Below are 18,145 nucleotides of genomic sequence, written 5' to 3'. Positions count from 1 at the left end.
AGAGTAAGTGTAAACATACTATGTTAACTCTGAGGTTTCAGCAACGTCGGCGTCGAAGAAAACACGAGAAGCAGATGTGGAGCTAAGTGTGACAACACCTACCTAGAGGATGGTGTAATTTAGTGTTTTTTATTTTGTATGCTAGAAGTATGATATAGATTGTGTACCTCCCAAGAATTTAGCATTGACAGTGGTGAGCAGCAGAACATTTGGTTTTGACTCACTAGCATTCCATCTTGAACGAAAATTTGCAGCAATGGTATCTCAGAGGTAAATATGAATTGTTTCGCCACTGTTAAATAGTAGCTTGTAAATAGTCAGTTGCAAATTCTTTGTCAACTATATTTATACTAATAAAAAAGTATGTGAGACCGTACTCTTTCATGAGGAGGTGCAAGAAGATTATGTCCTTAGACTTCCCGTTGGCAGTTCTTGGTGCTTCAGCATTTGTAGTGGCGTCTTGTAGGTTGTCCCCAGTGATGAGACGAATTTGGCCTATGACGTCTACAGTTTGAACAACATATTTCAATCAGATTAAGAAATAGTTGTTTAAACTATAAAATTGTAAATAAGTTTAAGAAGATGAAGTCTTTCTAACCATAAAGATCACTATTTCTGTCAACGATGGCTGCAAAATCAATGAAAAGTCGGAGCCTAAATTTCTGAGAAGTAATTTTGTGGTCTCCTTTGGTAACTTCTTGCAATTCGGTTTGATTGGAGAAAGATATGCCATATTTGTGATCAGAAACTTTAAAAAGTTTCTTGCATGGGCTGATGATGAATTTGTTGATCGTGTACACTTAATTAGGTTTGAGGGAGTCTTCATAGCGACTGATTTTGTTTGCAGGTATGAAGGCTTGGATTGTTGTTGCCTAGTGGGAATTGCGGTAGTTAACATATGGTTTTTAAAAAATATGGTAGATGTGCATAAAGACATAGGGATTTTGTTTACATACCTTTTCATCTATGAGTAACATTTCTAGACCAATGAGAAGGTTGCCCCTAGTGTGATTGCGAGTCTCCCAGAAGTGGATTAACCTGAATAGAACATTTTATTTGCAGAAAGGCTCTTCTAGGGTGTCGAATGTTTTGTTGCTAATTTTTTTTGCAGGGATGGAGATAGATGATGATGCATGCTTGGTTTTGAAGTGGTATGACAAAGTTGTGGTGGTGATGGTTCGATTAGGGAGGTCCCAATTTTATAGGGTATGGGAAGAGTAGATAATAATGGAATTGTAGTGGCTATTTAAGTGTAGGGAGAGTGGGCAATGAAGTATATTTAGTTGAAACGGTGGTTCTTCAGTGCAGGATCTGGGAAGTGGGAAGGTGAGCAGATTTGAAATGGTGGTTGTTATTGGCTGAGAGTAGGATTTTAGCCTAGAAGAAGGTGAACAGTTTTGGAGATGATGATGATGATTGCTAAAACTTTCTTCTTCTCTCAATCATCGTAAAGTAATGTGTCCATAAGCCCATTAAGCTTAAGTGGACCTATAAGGCCAATATACATCTTTCCAAAATGGGTGGGTAGGTGTTATTTTTATTTTGGTTTGGTAGCCCAATAGGTTGTTTTTTGGTTGTTTTATTAATAGACTAGAGGAATAGAGAATTAGATTTGAGAACTGCTGACGTGGCTTATTGATAATGCTTTTCATTTGGCTAAGGTGGACACTCTAAGAGGGCTCAAATTGTCCATTTATTAGTAGTAATCTTAGAGTAACTCTATATTTATAATTATAAAAAAAAATGTGAATCTCAAAAGTTAGAAACTTATAAATATTTATTAGTTTTGATAGTCCAATGGTAGAATTCTTAATATATAAGAGTCTAAAAATTAAATTAGTAAAAGTCATAATACTTGACACTGTAATCAAAACACACTCTAAACAAAATTTATGATTTACTGAACTAAGCTTGTCTTACAATGCAATAGAAAATATACAACATCTCATTGTAGAAGAACAAATCAGGGCATTGATCAGTCTACAAATGAAACGGGAATTAGTTGATGCAGGACAAAACCAAGCAAGCAGAAATGAAATGAGCAAAGAATAAACCTGTTAGTGAGCTGAGAGTTGTAATTGCAAGACCAGAGACAGGCAAAAACATCTTGAGGGACAGAAGATTCACATTTTTTTTGAGAGTCTGTCGTACCTGTAGAAATGTATCAGATCAAAGTGACACTGTAAAAACACACTCTAAACAATATTTAACCATCCAAAAGAAAGACACCAACCTACTGAAAATGAAACAAGAACCACGAGACTTATCTTCTATTTAACAACACACAAATATATACAGATTAACAGAACACAATACATTGATAAATAAACATAACAGAAACATTGATCAAACAACACAATACAAACGTTGGTAAAACAACAAAAACACAATTAAACTGAAAAAAAAACAGTGACATCAGTCAAGGATTTGACAACATGTCAGTCATTAGCTTGTTCTTTAAAGTCATTTCTACATCTTTAAGTGGTTCTGTTTTTGGAAGGAGAGTGTCTAACAAGTTGTGCTCATTTATGTTCTTCAATTCATAGTTTTTCTTCTTCAATTCATAGTCCTTCTGATTTATCTCCCATGTCTCTTGCAACACTAACAAGTTTTGTTTATTAATCTTCTCCATGCTCTTTTTCTTCCATGCCTTTGCTAGTCCTTTTACCTTTGGCCTTTGACGCCTTATGTAACACGCAATCCTAAAAAGAGGAATTTTTTTTTAAGGAAAATGATATCTAGATGAGCTTAAGTAGCTAAGCTACTAGCTCAACTAGCTGGAATACAAGCTGAAGGAGCTCAACAAGCTTGGTGAACCAGCTACAAAAGCTAGGTGAGCTACACCAGCTGGAATACTAGCTAGCTCAGCTATGTAAGCTGGTCGACAGCTCAACTAAGCTCGGTGAGCTGATTGACTGCTGACCCAGCTGGATGGTACTGGCAGCTAACACTCGAGCTACTGGACAGTTGTAGCTCGGTAATACGAGCGCTTACCTTCAAAAGGGTGCAACTCTTCGAAGAGATGCGACCCATCGGAAAGGGGCGAGGAATGTGTGTGTCAATACATGGAACACACCCATTGAAGTCCTATATAAAGGATAGACACCCAAACCATTCCACACCATCATCCATCAACACCTAAGAAGAAAAGGGAGTGCGGCTCGGCGAGTACATCAATAGTCGTCTGAACTGATGTGCATGCTACCACTCTATCAAAGGTGTGATGGATGATTGACGGTTCGACGATAAAGTTGAACTGATCGAAGGATAACCAACAGTTTGATTGTAGAGTCGAACTGAAAGGATGATCAACGATTCGATCATAGATTCAGACCGATTGAACGGTTATCGACGGTTCGTGCTGTTGGTCAGATCAATTGATGGTTAATCGATGATCCAACCACTAGTCAGATTGGGTGAATGAATGATCAATGATTCGAGCTGTAGGTTGGATTGATCAGTCTGGTGGTCGACAAGTCATTCAAAAGTATCGGTCTGGTCGGCGGATGATCGACGATTCGATTATGGGTCAGATCAATCGATTGGACCGGGCTCTGATACCAAGACAGACGAGTCTTTGGAGCTTGCGATGGAAGGATTACCGTGACTCCATCGGTTCATACGACTAAAAGGTTATCGGGTGATACGATTGACTATCGGCTTATACAACCAACAGGTCGCCGGATGATACAACCGAGAGGTTATCAGCTGATCAACCTCTAGGTTATCAGGTGGTACGAGTGATAGGTCATCTAATGGCACGTCTGATGTCAAGGTTTGGGAACACGAGTGGTTTGGAAAGCTGATTGTGCAACCGATCAATGTGAACTAAAGAGACTATAAATCCTCATCTCAAATATGTGCAAAGCATATGCGATTTGTTGGTTGTATGGCTAAGTCACCAAGGGATAAGTCAAGGGTAAAGTTATAGTCTGCTTCATATAAGGGTTTCCAAAGCAAGGTGCGAGCCAAAGCTAACTAAACAAGGCAAATTGTTGGTTGTTCGGCCGGGAATGGGACCAAAACATGCGCAATCTTGTGAATGTTTGCGAATGAGCTATGTGTTTTACGAAATAAAAATCTGTGATAAGATCGAAAACATGCTTGGGACCGGAAAAGTATTCGCCAAGATGTGCTCGTAAACCGAGAAATTGTTTAAAACGTTGAACATATAGCATATCAACCAAAAGGTCGAGGAAAATATCGACCAAAAAGGTCGGGAAAATATCGATCAATGGTCAGAAAAGTATCGACCAAAGGTCAAGAAAACATCGACCACATGGTCGGGGAAGTATCGACTAAAAGGTTGGAAAAAAGATCGACCAACGAAGGTTAAGAAATGACAATCGAGTCTGGGAAGGACTATGGTTGGGGAAAATTTTCCTAAACGAGATTGAACTAAGATCAAGATCAAGGAAAAATAACCAAGTTTGAACAAAGAAATATCAGAAACATATCAAGTCTTAAGTGGACAAAGGTCGGAAACATCTATGCCCACCGAATTCAAAAACGAATTCATTTTAAGAGGGGTAGAATTGTAATACCCGCATCCCACGATCCTAAAGTGGGACAGTTTGTTTGAAGGAAAATAATAGTTAGATGAGCTTAATAAGCTAAGCTAATAGCTCAACTAGCTAAATACGAGCTGAACGATCTCAACAAGCTCGGTGAACCAGCTAACAAAGCTAGGTGAGCTACACCAGCTGGAACACTAGCTAGCTCAGGTATGTGAGGTGGCAGCTTGCCAACTAAGCTCGACGATCTGATTGAATGTTGACCCAGCTGGGTGGTATGAACAGATAACACTCGAGCTAATGGTCTGTGGTAGCTCGGTAGCACGAGCGGTTACCATTGAAAAGATGTGACTTTTCAAAGAGATGCGACCCATCAGAAAGGGGCGAGGAATGGACATCTCCTTACATGGAACACACCCATTGGTGTCCTATATAAAGGATGGATGCTAAGGTCAATCCACACCATTATCCATCCATCGTCCATCATGATGAGGACATCGAAACCACCTCAACTGAATCTAAAAAAAAAATTATGAATCAACCACCAAGAACTAGATCCGGCACAAGGATACTAAGAGAAGAGTTCAACAATTCTGTAGAGAATCTCATTCCTATCATAGAGCTTGAAGAACTCCAAGAAGACGAGATTGACAAGGAAATGGTAGAAATCACTCAAGAGAAACTCAAGACTCCAACAATTGTGTTCCTACCAGTTTTCCATGGAATCAAGGAAGCCACTTTGTTCACCATTTCAAGTGCAGGAAAACCTCCCAGTTTAGAAGATCCGCATTGCTACAATAAAGTTTCAAACCGGTCGCTACTCGCTCAAACCCTCCATGATGACATTAGGCAAAACCAGCCAGTCTGACAGACTGCTCACTACCTGACTAGTTTCAACGAAAACACAATTATTTATCTAAGGTATGATGTTCAATTTGAATAAATGACAGTTTTTTTCTTGTTTTGCAAGATTATGACTGTTAGAGTTTTTAAGAGTATTTTCTTTTAAGTAATTTTTGAGTATTGTTTTTGCAAGTTTAGTCTTTTTATTATGTAATACTTTTGACCTTAGAGGGTCTCCAGCTGTTGGACTAGTATATAAAGTCCCTTCTCGGCTATGTATCTTTTAAGGTTGAATGAATTAAAATAAGTCTTTTCTTAGATTTTCTTCTAAGATATAAGCAACCACCCTCTCCTTCTTCTTATGTGTGAATCCTTGAAGCTTGAGAGTTATCAGACTCATCATAAATCCTTTCACAGATATTTGTGGCGTCTATCAATCCACCCATCAATTCATTTCCATCTCTATTGAATCTTTTGATAGTGCCCTTTGGCCAGCGACAGTTTCACCATCTATCCACTTCACTACATCATCCATTCAATAGAATATTTAGAGAGTGCCCTTTGGCCAGCTATAGATTCTCCATCTTCCACCACACTTCTGGATTCGTCCCTTTGGTTCCTATATCACATAAAAACCAAAGAAGAAAAAGGGGTTCGGCTCGGTGAGTACATTGATACTCGTCTGAAATGATGTGCATGCTACCTCTCTATCAAAGGTGCGATGGGATGATCGACAATTATATTTTGTTGCATATAAGGGTTTACAAAGAAAGGTCGCGAGCCAATGCTAAGTAAATAGGGGAAATTGTTGGTTGTTCGGCCAGGAATGAGGTGAACTGATGCCTGTGATCACAGACGCGAAGACGTCCAGGTTGGGGTATCACACCTTAACACCAGGAGGACGAGCCACTGCTTCATATCTATGGCCAACTGTATTGGCGCTTGATTACTATCCAGAATATTAAGCCCCAGCTTCTCACTTTCTTCTTTTTAACTTGCCATTATATGTAGTAGAAGAAGTTACACACCATTTCTGATCATGGTGAACCTCCCTCCAACAATGCTCAAGTGTGAACTTGACCCCGTGATCATTATGGTAGATTTGGCCCAAAAGCTTCACTACATTCTCATTCTAGCCACTTGATTGTTGCTTTGTTTCAGCCTCAAAGCAACCAACAAAACTTTCATACTTGGTCATTTATCTTACTCCACCTCTGATTACAGTAACCAACCTCTCCCTTTTGCGTACCAGCAACTTTAGGACTTGTAGTAAAGTAATCTGCAATGTATTTCCAAAAGGCTTCAGCTTTTTGCTGATTCTCAGTCATTGGATCCTTGCTTGTATTCAACCAGGCACTAATGAGTATAAAATTTTTTGTGGGTGACCATTTCCATCTTCCTCTTATGACCTTAGGTTTGTGTTCAGTTTAGCTTGGATCTTCACTCTATTGGGAACTAACGATATGAACTGATGGTGACAAACTCTCATATTGTTGGCTATTTAAAAGATCCAAAACTCCTACAAAGTGATCCATTACCTAGTCTCTAGTGCTTGTTAAGAGAAGAAAGGAAGAAAGAAAGAGAATAATGAAGAAAGAAAGAAAGAAAACGATGAAGAAGACTATCGTTAAGAAAATAAGAACCATTGAGAAAATGATAAAGTAAGAAATAAAGAGAAAGAAAGATGAAAACTAATTGATTGAGAAGAAGACTACCTCTGTATTAGAATACATGATGTTTTAGGATTTTCACCAAGATTAAGAAAACAATTAATGATGTATTGTTGTTAACTCAAAATAATAAATGATGTACTACATTTGGTTTTTGGTGGTTTTTTTATTTTTTCTGCCATTTGACTTTTCTCCAACAATTGTAACCACTAATATATTAAATGTCTCATAATTATTTGTAGGGTCTTTTCACATTTTTTCTACATATTACTCTTCAAAAACATTTAAATTAAACTTAAGTTTACAATTTTAATGATAGGAGTTGCTTTTAAAAACGAAATATTGTTTAAAAATTTCAGATTTAGAGCCCAAACTAAATTTCTTTTGCTAAGTAGTATTCACCTTCTTCTCCGTAATTTTCTTCTATTTTGTTCTCCATGTTTTTTTCTTGTTTCATTTTTATTTTAGGAAAAGGGAATAAATAAAAGCAACACATGTTGGTATTAGATAGAGAGAGTAGAAGATGAACATTAATTTAGCTTTGACATGGTTATTTAATTGCAATTTTGCATGTATACATTTAATAGTTATGTATTGTAAAAGTAAAAGCATTAATTAATTATTTGATTTTGAAAATAAAAATGCATTAAATACACTAAGAAAATCTTGTTTGATACAAAAAAATCCTAAAACATGTATTCTGATCACATAAAGCACAAACAATAAATAGTCATTTAAGTTTGATGTAGACAATCTAAAGCTACCAAGCATTGATCAGTCTTAACCTAACCAAGCATTGATCACACAACATGATCATTCACCAAGCATTGATCACTCACAAATATATTCAGCTATCAAGCATTTAACATACACTTGTCTAATCAAAAGCTAACAAACTCACAGATGAATTACCTTCCTTCATTTCTGAAACTGGTTTGCCATTTTACATACACTCACCTATAGATGCAGCCTGAAAATGAAACAAGAACCACACTTAGAGACGGCTTGACAACACACCAATTCAATCAGAACACAATCAATGATCAACCACACTTAGAAAATGAATTTCAGATCAATTAGGGATGAACAAATTCAAGGTTTAACAGAACATAACACAAACAATTACACTCACTCATAACATAACACAAACTTTGATCATAACACAAATATTGATTAGAACACATACAATTAAAATTCATTCATAACACTTAAATTTCCACGCCTTTATGAGTCAGAACTATGTATGAATCAATCAGATCTAAGTATGAATCAACAAAGAACCCTACTTTTTCTAAAATCACATAACCCTAATTTCTATAACCTCAAATAAAGAAGAATTTATAGCATGAGAAAGAGTTTTGTACCATGAGAAAGAGCTCGATGAAAGAAACACGCTGATTTGGTGAAGAAAACTCTCTGATTGGTGAAGGAAAGTCGCGGACTGATGGAGAACCAGAGGCGCCGATTTGCTGAACCAGCATCGCCAATCTTGACCGCGTCGGTGGAGATGAAGTTCATGCGGATAGAAGACTCAGACGACCCAATTTCTCCTCTGTTTGCTTCCGATTGAATCAAAGAGTACAATTGTCGTGATGCGGGAGAGAGAGAGAGACACGATGAACGAGAGAGATAGTACGAGCGAAACTTTTTTTTTTTTTGCCATACACATATCCCAACCAACAACAAAATTTTTGTGTGATTTATTTTTAAATTATTTGGAATTATCATATAAATACATGAAATTAATAAAAAAATGTAAAAAAAAATTCTACGTAAGTATAATTCAAATTTTTGAAAGCAGAGATATATTGCTCAATTTTGTAACAGATCAGTTAAAACTTTTGGACAGAGATTAAGAGTCTATTATAAAAAAAAACCACGGAAATGATTACAGATCCAAATGAGTAAGAAATTTGACTTATGAAACGTTCAAATTTTGAAAATTTATTTGCTATAATCTAGTTTTTTTGATGAACTAATAATTTTACCAAATATGAGGAATATTTTAAATTTTCAATATTTTAATATTTTAAATTTTCAATATTTTCAATATATTAAATTTTCAATATTTTCAACATTTTAAATTTTCAATAATTTTACCAAATATAAGGTTTCAAATATTTTGTATATTTAAAATTTATAAAAGTTTTAAATAGTAATAATATATAAATTCTATACAAAGTTTAAAATGTATTAATTGTTAAGATTTACAAGATTATAAAATATCAATAATATTAAAAATCTATAAACGCTTGTTGAAAGTTGTTGGTTTGACTGTAGTTGTAGACCTTAGCTTGAATAAGGATGTGAACTTGCTGTAGAACAAGCTCTCGAAATTCCAATCAATCATTTTAAACTCTAGAACCGGGAACATCAAACCATTCTTTGTTTCTTGATCTTTTTCTTTGAACTCTGGAATGAGAATGATTTTAACTTAAATTTTTTTTTTGATCTTTGCTTTATAAAGTTAATTATCATTCATACAAAGATTAGAATGTTATTAATAGTTGGTCGATAAATAAGTCTTTAAACCTTTTGAAAATAATAAATCGACTATCAAATAAAGATGCACCCACTCCAGAGAGGACATGGAGCCTGCTGAAGGTGAATGTCGAGACGTTACACTTATACATTTTCGTTACTGAAAAGTTTCATGGTTTATTCTCCTTTACTTAAAGCTATCCTACGAACTTAATCAATTCAGGTCATACTAACGTTATTTCCTCTTGCCAACTCTAGCTAGTTTCTCACTTTTCTTATTGCATTTTAATGTCTTTCCGTAACTTTTGTTTTCTTCTCCAAATTCAGTGTCTTCGTATCTCAACCCATAAACTTTACTTCAATACACAATCGTTTCAAAGAATCCTAAAAACTTGAAGTATGCATTGTATCTTGTGGTTAAATGTGTCGGAAAGCCCTCTGAGCTGTCGATTGTGGTGGGAAATGAGAGTCCATAAATGCTTGCAGATCCCGACAACATTAATGTTCCAGTTTTCAACAGTCGGCTATGGACAACGTCACGCGTATATATATGAATGACCAACAATAATTGGACCGATATAAGCAATAAGACTCGTTGACATTCTACGTACATTTGCCTTTTGTTTTTCCTGATTACGAGGGTCTAAAACAATTTTTAAACATGATGTGCCAATTAATCCCAAAACTAAGTTTGCTTCTACAACACTATATGATAAATTTACAAAATAGAAAAAGTTATAGTCAACATTAGATGGTTAGAATAATTAATACAGTATAAAAAATTGAAAGTTGTAACAAGATGTTTCAAATGTGGAAGGCATGCATATACATAAGCATTTTACCAAACAAAAGAAAGTTCATATATACATAAGCATCTTAAATGAACAATACCCGACATATACACTCACACGCTATCATATTAGACCCAACCTTTGACTTTTCGAATATTTAAACTAACAAATTACAAAGCTTCCAGAATAAAATAGCTGTCCCTTTTTTTTTTATATATATACTTTTTCTTCTCTTTCAAGCCGCCACGTAAAACATTGATAACTTCACCTGGTCTTCACGTACGCCCGGGTACATAAATGCATGTTATTGTTACTATTATGATGATGGTATGGATGAATATGATGATGACGATTGTTCTCATTATGGTTCATACTTGCCACAATCTTGTACCTCCATTCTCTCGTGGCATGGTCATCATGGAAATGTGCAACATCATTATCACTATTCACCGAGACCTCATGGCCACTTTTACATCTCCAACTTTTTGTACCACTATCATCATTGATCATAGTATATAGATCCACCACTTGATCACTTGTAGCATCATTGTCTTCTCCATTGATCTCTCTACCACATTCAATATCAGATCTACTTATCTCTTCGCTCTCATGCTCATTATCTAGACCCTTTGGTTCATCTTCTAACTCCACAATTTCTTCAGGACCACAATAAGCACCATCGACAAGATGTAATCTCAACCGTCCATCTTCTCGGGAAGCATGGAAAATCTCTGGTCGATCAATCATAACTTGGGTAAGTTCCAATCTACCGTCTTTCCTCACCGGCCGGAGATAAAAAGACGGTTGCCCTAGGCCGTTCAAGGACGAGAGAGGAGGAGGAAACTCTCTTTTCTGCTCTCGCGCCACCACATTCTCCTTCGTCTTTAACCTATTTGTATCGACCATCTTGGTCTCTACCTCCGCATGACACGTCATCTTATTGTCCACCTCGTTCTCGGACATCCTCATGTCGTAACTCTCGAACCCTAGATACTCTGTACACAACATTAAACCATTCACCTCGTCATGGGCAAGACCGGATTCAAACGACATCTTTGTGGTGCTGGTCTGGTCGAGGAAAGAGTGAAAGCTTCTTTTGTAGAAGCTCATCTTGGGTTACAAGAGAGAGAGAGGGTGACAAGATAGATACCTCCCTTATTTTTTGTAATTATTCTGATGATTGATGAATAATTATTACACCTTTTTGTCTATAAGAGAGAAAAAGAAAATGAAAAAGAGATGATCGAAAGAAGCCGTGTTTTGCTTGGTGAATAAAGGTGCCACCGAACCATATGATCTGTCCCACGTCAGATTTTGCTTCACACTTCAATCTCTTTCACTTCTTTTAATTGGTTTAATTTTCTTTCCTTATCTTTCTTGTTTTTAAATATATAAAAAAATAAAAAAAGAGGAAAAATTGACCAGTTTGTTTTACTTTTCGCCAATTAAAATATCTAAAAAGATTGATTATACAAAAACCCACATATATCATGTGTTTTTGGCTATTTATAGGTGGAGCATTGGTTAGTGTGCTTTGTTTTTTTAAGTTCAAGCTTTATCTAATACGGACATGTTTTGTAGTTTATCAACGGCCGACGATAAAATAATTTGTTAAAAAAACTGAACCAATTTGTTTTACCCGTTAAATTTAATTTACTTTAAAACCCACACATTCTAATCTAATTTTAGTAAATACACACTTCACACTTGTGTCTTTATTGGATGAAAATTGTGAAACAAACGCAAATCAAAATGGTAGGAATTGAAAGATAAATTTGACAAATAGGCCTATTTGAAATCTACAAGACCTCCACTATCTATCTTGAGAAAGTTTACACAACGCTAAACAGAAATAGAATAAGGAAGAGGATGAAGACTTCGAACTTCTCTCTTAGGTGCACTCCCTCTCATTATTTCTTCTCTACTCTCTACCTCTAGAAAACTCGAACTTCTCTCTTAGGTTTTGGATTTGCTATCTAAGCGTTTGTAAAACCATAGATGAAATTATTTAAGCTTTTATAAGTTTGTGATGTTTTAGTGTTGTTAAACCCTTATGTGTCGTTTATCTTCTTGTCGCAGGTAGATATGGAGTGGGCTTAAGCTGAAACTATTCCAATTTGAATTCATATTGGACGTAAATGACTCATTAACTCACAAATCGCCAATTTTTAATCCCATGATTTCTTCTTCGATAAATCGCCTCTCTTCTCTTCTCCGACGAGCATCTCTGATGTGATCTGGTCACGGAACAGCGTACGGACGCGAATAGGGATGGCTTGGGACCAAGGTTGGACGGATGGAGGAGGATGTCCGATGAGAAACTCGACTCGACGATCTCCGGAAGAGATGGACGGAAAGATAGGACGGAAGCGGGATGAGATTAGCCGACGAGTAACTCGACTCGGCAATCTCCAGGAAGGGTGAGCGGACGGGAGAACGTCTTGGTAAGAAACTCGATCCGATCGGTTCTTAGGGAAATGGATGGATAGCACGCTGCGTACGGACAGACGAACGGATGCAGCGGACAGACCGGTGGATTGATGCGACGACACACGAGAGATGGCTCGGTTCGTGAAACGGTCGGACTAGGGGATTACGAACCCTGTTCGTGAATCTCCTAGGGTTTCTCAAGAGCCAAGTTCCGGACTTGGGCTAAGGAGAGGGTTGAGACAAGAAACAAAAATTCACTCTTTTGGAAAATTAATTCTATTCAAGTCTAACCTTTTACAAAGAGGGTTAAGGCCTTTATATAGGCAAGACTTACATAAGGTGACACTTAACCCTAGAAAACGTGGCCATGATCTGAACCATACACATGGCAATAAAGTAAAAGCAAAAGGAAAAGAGAACAAAGACCATCTAACGGTTATAAGAGAGTTCAAAGGAAATAAAAGAAAGGAAGGAACGAGATAGGATTACCACGTCATTGGTGGGACGTGGCTGATAGAATTTTCACTTCCTTGGCTCCTAGCATGTCAATGAATGTCTCCAAGCCATGAGCCAAGTGGGACGAAGTGGAGATGCACTAGAGTTCGCTGCCTCGTTAAAACCCCTTCGATAAACCCATTGGGACAAACCCGAAGTAGGAAAAAGAGTACAGCTCCTTCTAATGACTTAGGGGTGTCTTCACGCTAGCGTGATGGTGAAGACACACAAAATAAGCTTCCCAAATCTGGTTGCACCCAAGGCTCTTCATTGGTGATGGTAGCCATGTGCTTTTGGTGTAAAGGTTGGAGCTTGGCTTGGAACTGCCCATTAGATGACCTTGTCTTGCTCCTCCTTGATGATCCTTGGGGACTGATAGGTGCCACATTGGTGTCCAGCGGGTGATATGAGTGTCCGAGAGGTGTTCGAGTCCCGTTCGAGCGTTCTTGGACGCGTGTCCGATCCCGTGCTCACATCATTCCCTCCCTCTTCTAGAAGTTTTGACCTCAAAACTCGGCTCAACACTAGGATCAAAAAGGAAAATCAAATCAGCAGCATCAAGAGTTTAACCACGGTTTAACTTACCGGAATCAAAAGGAAAAAGTAAGGCCTTAAGAGAAAAGGATAAGACTTCCCCGGTTAGGCCAGTGGAATTGGTCGCTCCTATCCCTTCATGAACCTTGGTTGCTTGCTGAGACTCTCCTGGATGCTACACAAAAGTTTGATCCGCACCAAAGTTGCAATAGTGCTCCACCATGTGACCTTGTGCGGTAGTGGCCTTGGCGCTAAGAGTTGAGAAAGATGGCTCGTTGTTGGCAACTCCCAGCTGGAGCATACTACTTGAAGTAGTCATGAAGAAAATCGAATGAAAAGACACTTCAATGGACATCTTCGGTGGTTCAACTTGCTTGAAACTCCCCATTAACAAGCGAACTTCGGATATGAAGTTGATTGCACTGGCAGATTCTTCTTTGGCCTCTCCTAGTGGCTTGGTACGCATTCCAGGTGAGAACTCACGCACTGTGCCCTGCTCCGAACATGGCGGCCGAGTGTCGGCTCTTTCTTGATCGGGAGCGGTAAGGAATTGACCGTGGTTCGCTTCATGGCCTGAACGTGTACCTCCGAGTATAATAGTTTGGTGATCCAGCGGCTCGGCTGGGGTCACTATGATCCCTCCTGATCCATAGACGTCCTCTTTATTGTTCGGTTCACGATCTGGTTGCGTCCTTGACACGGATCCTTCAGCTAGCTTGCCGCATGGCTTGATGTCTGTCTTTGGTATCTTTGGTCTCGGTATGATCTGAGCAGGGACGTCTCCTTGGGCTGGTTCCTTGTACCGTGTTGGTAGCTCACGACATTGGACTATCGGAACATGTCGTTTCTTATGTATCTCATCACGGTCCGGATTGGAACTTGGTCGCAGATTTGGTGTCCGTGGTGATGCAAGGTGTTGGTGCCGTGATGATTCTCCATGGGTGTAAGATGACTCTACCTGGCCCAACATTTCTCCAAGATGTTGGAGTTGAGATTGCATAGAGATCAACTCGTCCATGAAACTTGGTGTTCCGGGAGAATGTACCGGCCTCCTTAAGGCTTGTTGCCTTGACTTAATCCAAGATCCCACAATGCTCACCTTGGCTTTGTCTAGGCTGCGGCTTGACTTGTTGGCCGGAGTTGCGTATGTTGACCAGCTCGGAATTCTTTGGGCGCGTCTTGGGAACTTCTTTTTGGGCTCTTAGTGATATGTGGACGGTGTATAGAAAGATCCCAAGTCATCACTATCGGAATCTTCGTAGAGATTCACCATGGGCTTGCTATGGCGCATAGCTTGTGAAGTAGAAGGCCAATAGTAGTCCGCTGATCTATGATCGTGTTCCTCTTGATCCGGACCTTCTTCGTAGTCCTCTTCTTACCATGATGCGTCCTTGGTAGCCTCTTGTTCCGGATCAGTACCATGGTGTTCTTCGTACCATGGTTCATCATCAAAGTAAGGATCTTCATGCTCCATACTTGATCAATGTTGAATCAAACATGGGCTATCGATCGCGGCCTCGGAACTAGATACGGCCGATGGTACGGACGGCCAACGGTGGTCGGACGACGGTACGGACGACTTGTGCGAGCAATGGTACAGACGGCCAATGGTGGTCGGACGTCAGTACGGATGGCTGATACGGACGGCCAACGGTGTTCGGACGTCGGTACAAGCGACTGGTATGGACGGATGGCACGGACGGCCAACGATGGTCGGACGTCAGTACGGGCGACTGGTACGGACGGATGGCACGAACGGCCAACGATGGTCAGATGTCGGTACGGATGACTGGTACGGATGACTGGTACGGACGGCCAACGATAGTCGGACATCGGTACGGACGATGATACGCGGTATGATAATAAGAGCGTTGGACGATGACGCAAAAATGACGATACTCTGATGCAGCTATACGGTCGGATGTCATGCGAGCGGTACGATCAATGGCTCGATTGGCGCGTCGATCGTGACGCGGCAATGGTACCTCACAAGCAAGAAAAAGAGGAGGGGATTAAGTAAATGTCCAAGGGAAACTAAACACTATTCTATGGCTAATAAAAGAAGAACAAGACAAACAACTTTATCAAATAAAGCCAAAATAAAAGAATAACCAATGATTGGCTAAACTAGTCACTAAAGGTCAAGATGACAACTCGCTCATGGACCACAAGGTTCAAAGATGGCTGTCCACGTCCACATGTTGTGGCCTTGACCAAAAGGACTTGGAAGGTGGCTAATCCTCCAACACACAAAAAACAATCTAATCCTAGATCACACAAAATTTCAAAAACGTGGTTTTGACCAGTTTGAAATACAAAATACTTGGCTGAGATTTAAAGAGCAAAAAGCAAGTGGTAGAAACCAAGTGACTTTTATCCCAAATACTTACCAAACAAAAGGTAAAAAGTACAATAAAGCAATAATGCAACGCACAAACGAATCTAGCACCCTATAACAGCAAAACAAAAAGCAACACAACCTAAAACAGATCTAGCACAAACAATCTAAGAACACTTATGAACACAAGCAAGAACAACCAAGAACAAAACAAGATGGAAACTAACAACCTAGAGCACAGCGAATGCAAAGGATGATAAAAGATGCAAGAACAGAAAGGTAAAGGATAGATACAACCTTGTAGGGAACCTGGCTCTGATACCAGCTGATGTGACCCCAGTTCACGGTCATTCATGCGGACGTACAGACGGACGATCAGTCACAGCGGACGGACGACTGAACGCTGCGGACAGACGGACGTACGGTCGGACGCTGATCTGGTCACGGAACAGCGTACGGACGCGAATAGGGATGGCTTGGGACCAAGGTTGGACGGATGGAGGAGGATGGCCGATGAGAAACTCGACTCGACGATCTATGGAAGAGATAGACGGAAAGATAGGACGAAAGCGGGAAAAGATTAGCCGACAAGTAACTCTACTCGGCAATCTCCAGGAAGGGTGAGCGGATGGGAAAACGTCTCGGTAAGAAACTCGACCCGATCGGTTCTCAAGGAAATGGACCGATAGGACGCTGCGTACGGACGGACAAACAGATGCAGCGGACAGACCGGTGGATTGATGCGATGATACACGAGAGATGGCTTGGCTCGTGATACGGTAGGACTAAGGGATTATGAACCCAGTTCGTGAATCTCCTAGGGTTTCTCAAGAGCCAAGTCCCGGACTTGGGCTAAGGAGTGGGTTAAGACAAGAAACAAAGATTCACTCTTTGAGAAAATTAATTATATTCAAGTCTAACCTTTTACAAAGAGAGTTTAGGCCTTTATATAGGCAAAGCTTACATAAGGGGACACTTAACCCTAGAAAACGTGGCCATGATCTGAACCATACACATGGCCATAAAGTAAAAGCAAAAGAAAAAGAGAACAAAGACCATCCAACGGTCATAAGAGAGTTCAAAGGAAATAAAAGAAAGGAAGGAAGGAGATAGGGTTGCCATGTCATTGGTGGGACATGGCTGATAGGATCTTCACTTCCATGGCTCCTAGTATGTCAATGAATGTTTCCAAGCCATGAGCCAAGTGGGACGAAGTGGAGATGCACTAGAGTTCGCTGCCTCATTAAAACCCCTTTGGTAAACCCATTGGGACAAACCCGAAGTAGGAAAAAGAGTACAGCTCCTTTTAATGACTTAGAGGTGTCTTCACGCTAGCGTGATGGTGAAGACATACAAAACAAGCTTCCCAAAGCTGGTCTCACCCAAGGCTCTTCATTAGTGATGCTAGCCATGTGCTTTTGGTGTAAAAGTTGGAGCTTGGCTTGGAATTGCCCATTAGATGACCTTGTCTTGCTCCTCCTTGATGATCCTTGGGGACTGATAGGTGCCACATTGGTTTACCGCAGGTGATATGAGTGTCCGAGAGGTGTCCGGGTCTCGTTCGAGCGTTCTTGGACGCGTGTCCGATCTCGTGCTCCCATTAATCTCTTTCTTGCTTCTCGATTCCTTTTAATCGAGCTTCTTTCTTTATCTATGGTTCTTAGCTACATTTAGAGGTCACAACTTTCACTGTGATAAAGAAACAAGTAACTTAACTCCATATCAATATTTTATTCAATCGATCCACCAAATACAATCCAACCGAGAAATCAATGTTCATAAAACAAGGAAATCTCAAATTCATCTTGCATGAACTTCAAAAGAGAAGAGTCCTTCGCAGAGGAGGAATCAATCGCCCAAAACCAGAGGAAGAAGAAGGTCTAACAAACTTTTTCACAACAATTCGTTAAAAGAAATAAATGTTTGTTTTTGGTGTTTAATAGTTGCAAGGTCTTCACTTAATCTCAACCGTTGCTTCTCTTTTAATCTTTTACCAACCATTTGTCCCTTATTAATATTTGCTATGTCAAATCTCTCCCCCCCCCCATT

The 18,145-nt window shown here is 39.3% G+C and overlaps 1 protein-coding gene across 1 annotated transcript; it reads right to left on the bottom strand.

The window, feature by feature from the left end:
• On the bottom strand, nt 10,371-11,638 carry LOC104700994 (protein FANTASTIC FOUR 1-like). The gene has a single exon (XM_010416614.2). It carries the CDS (start codon nt 11,407-11,409, stop codon nt 10,564-10,566), a length of 846 nt encoding a protein of 281 aa, XP_010414916.1. The 5' UTR covers nt 11,410-11,638; the 3' UTR covers nt 10,371-10,563.

The sequence above is a fragment of the Camelina sativa genome, chromosome 7 (assembly GCF_000633955.1).
Source record: "Camelina sativa cultivar DH55 chromosome 7, Cs, whole genome shotgun sequence".
Lineage (NCBI taxonomy): Eukaryota > Viridiplantae > Streptophyta > Magnoliopsida > Brassicales > Brassicaceae > Camelina > Camelina sativa.
Note: the sequence above shows the minus strand (reverse complement) of the source record. Positions and strands in the feature narration are given on the sequence as shown.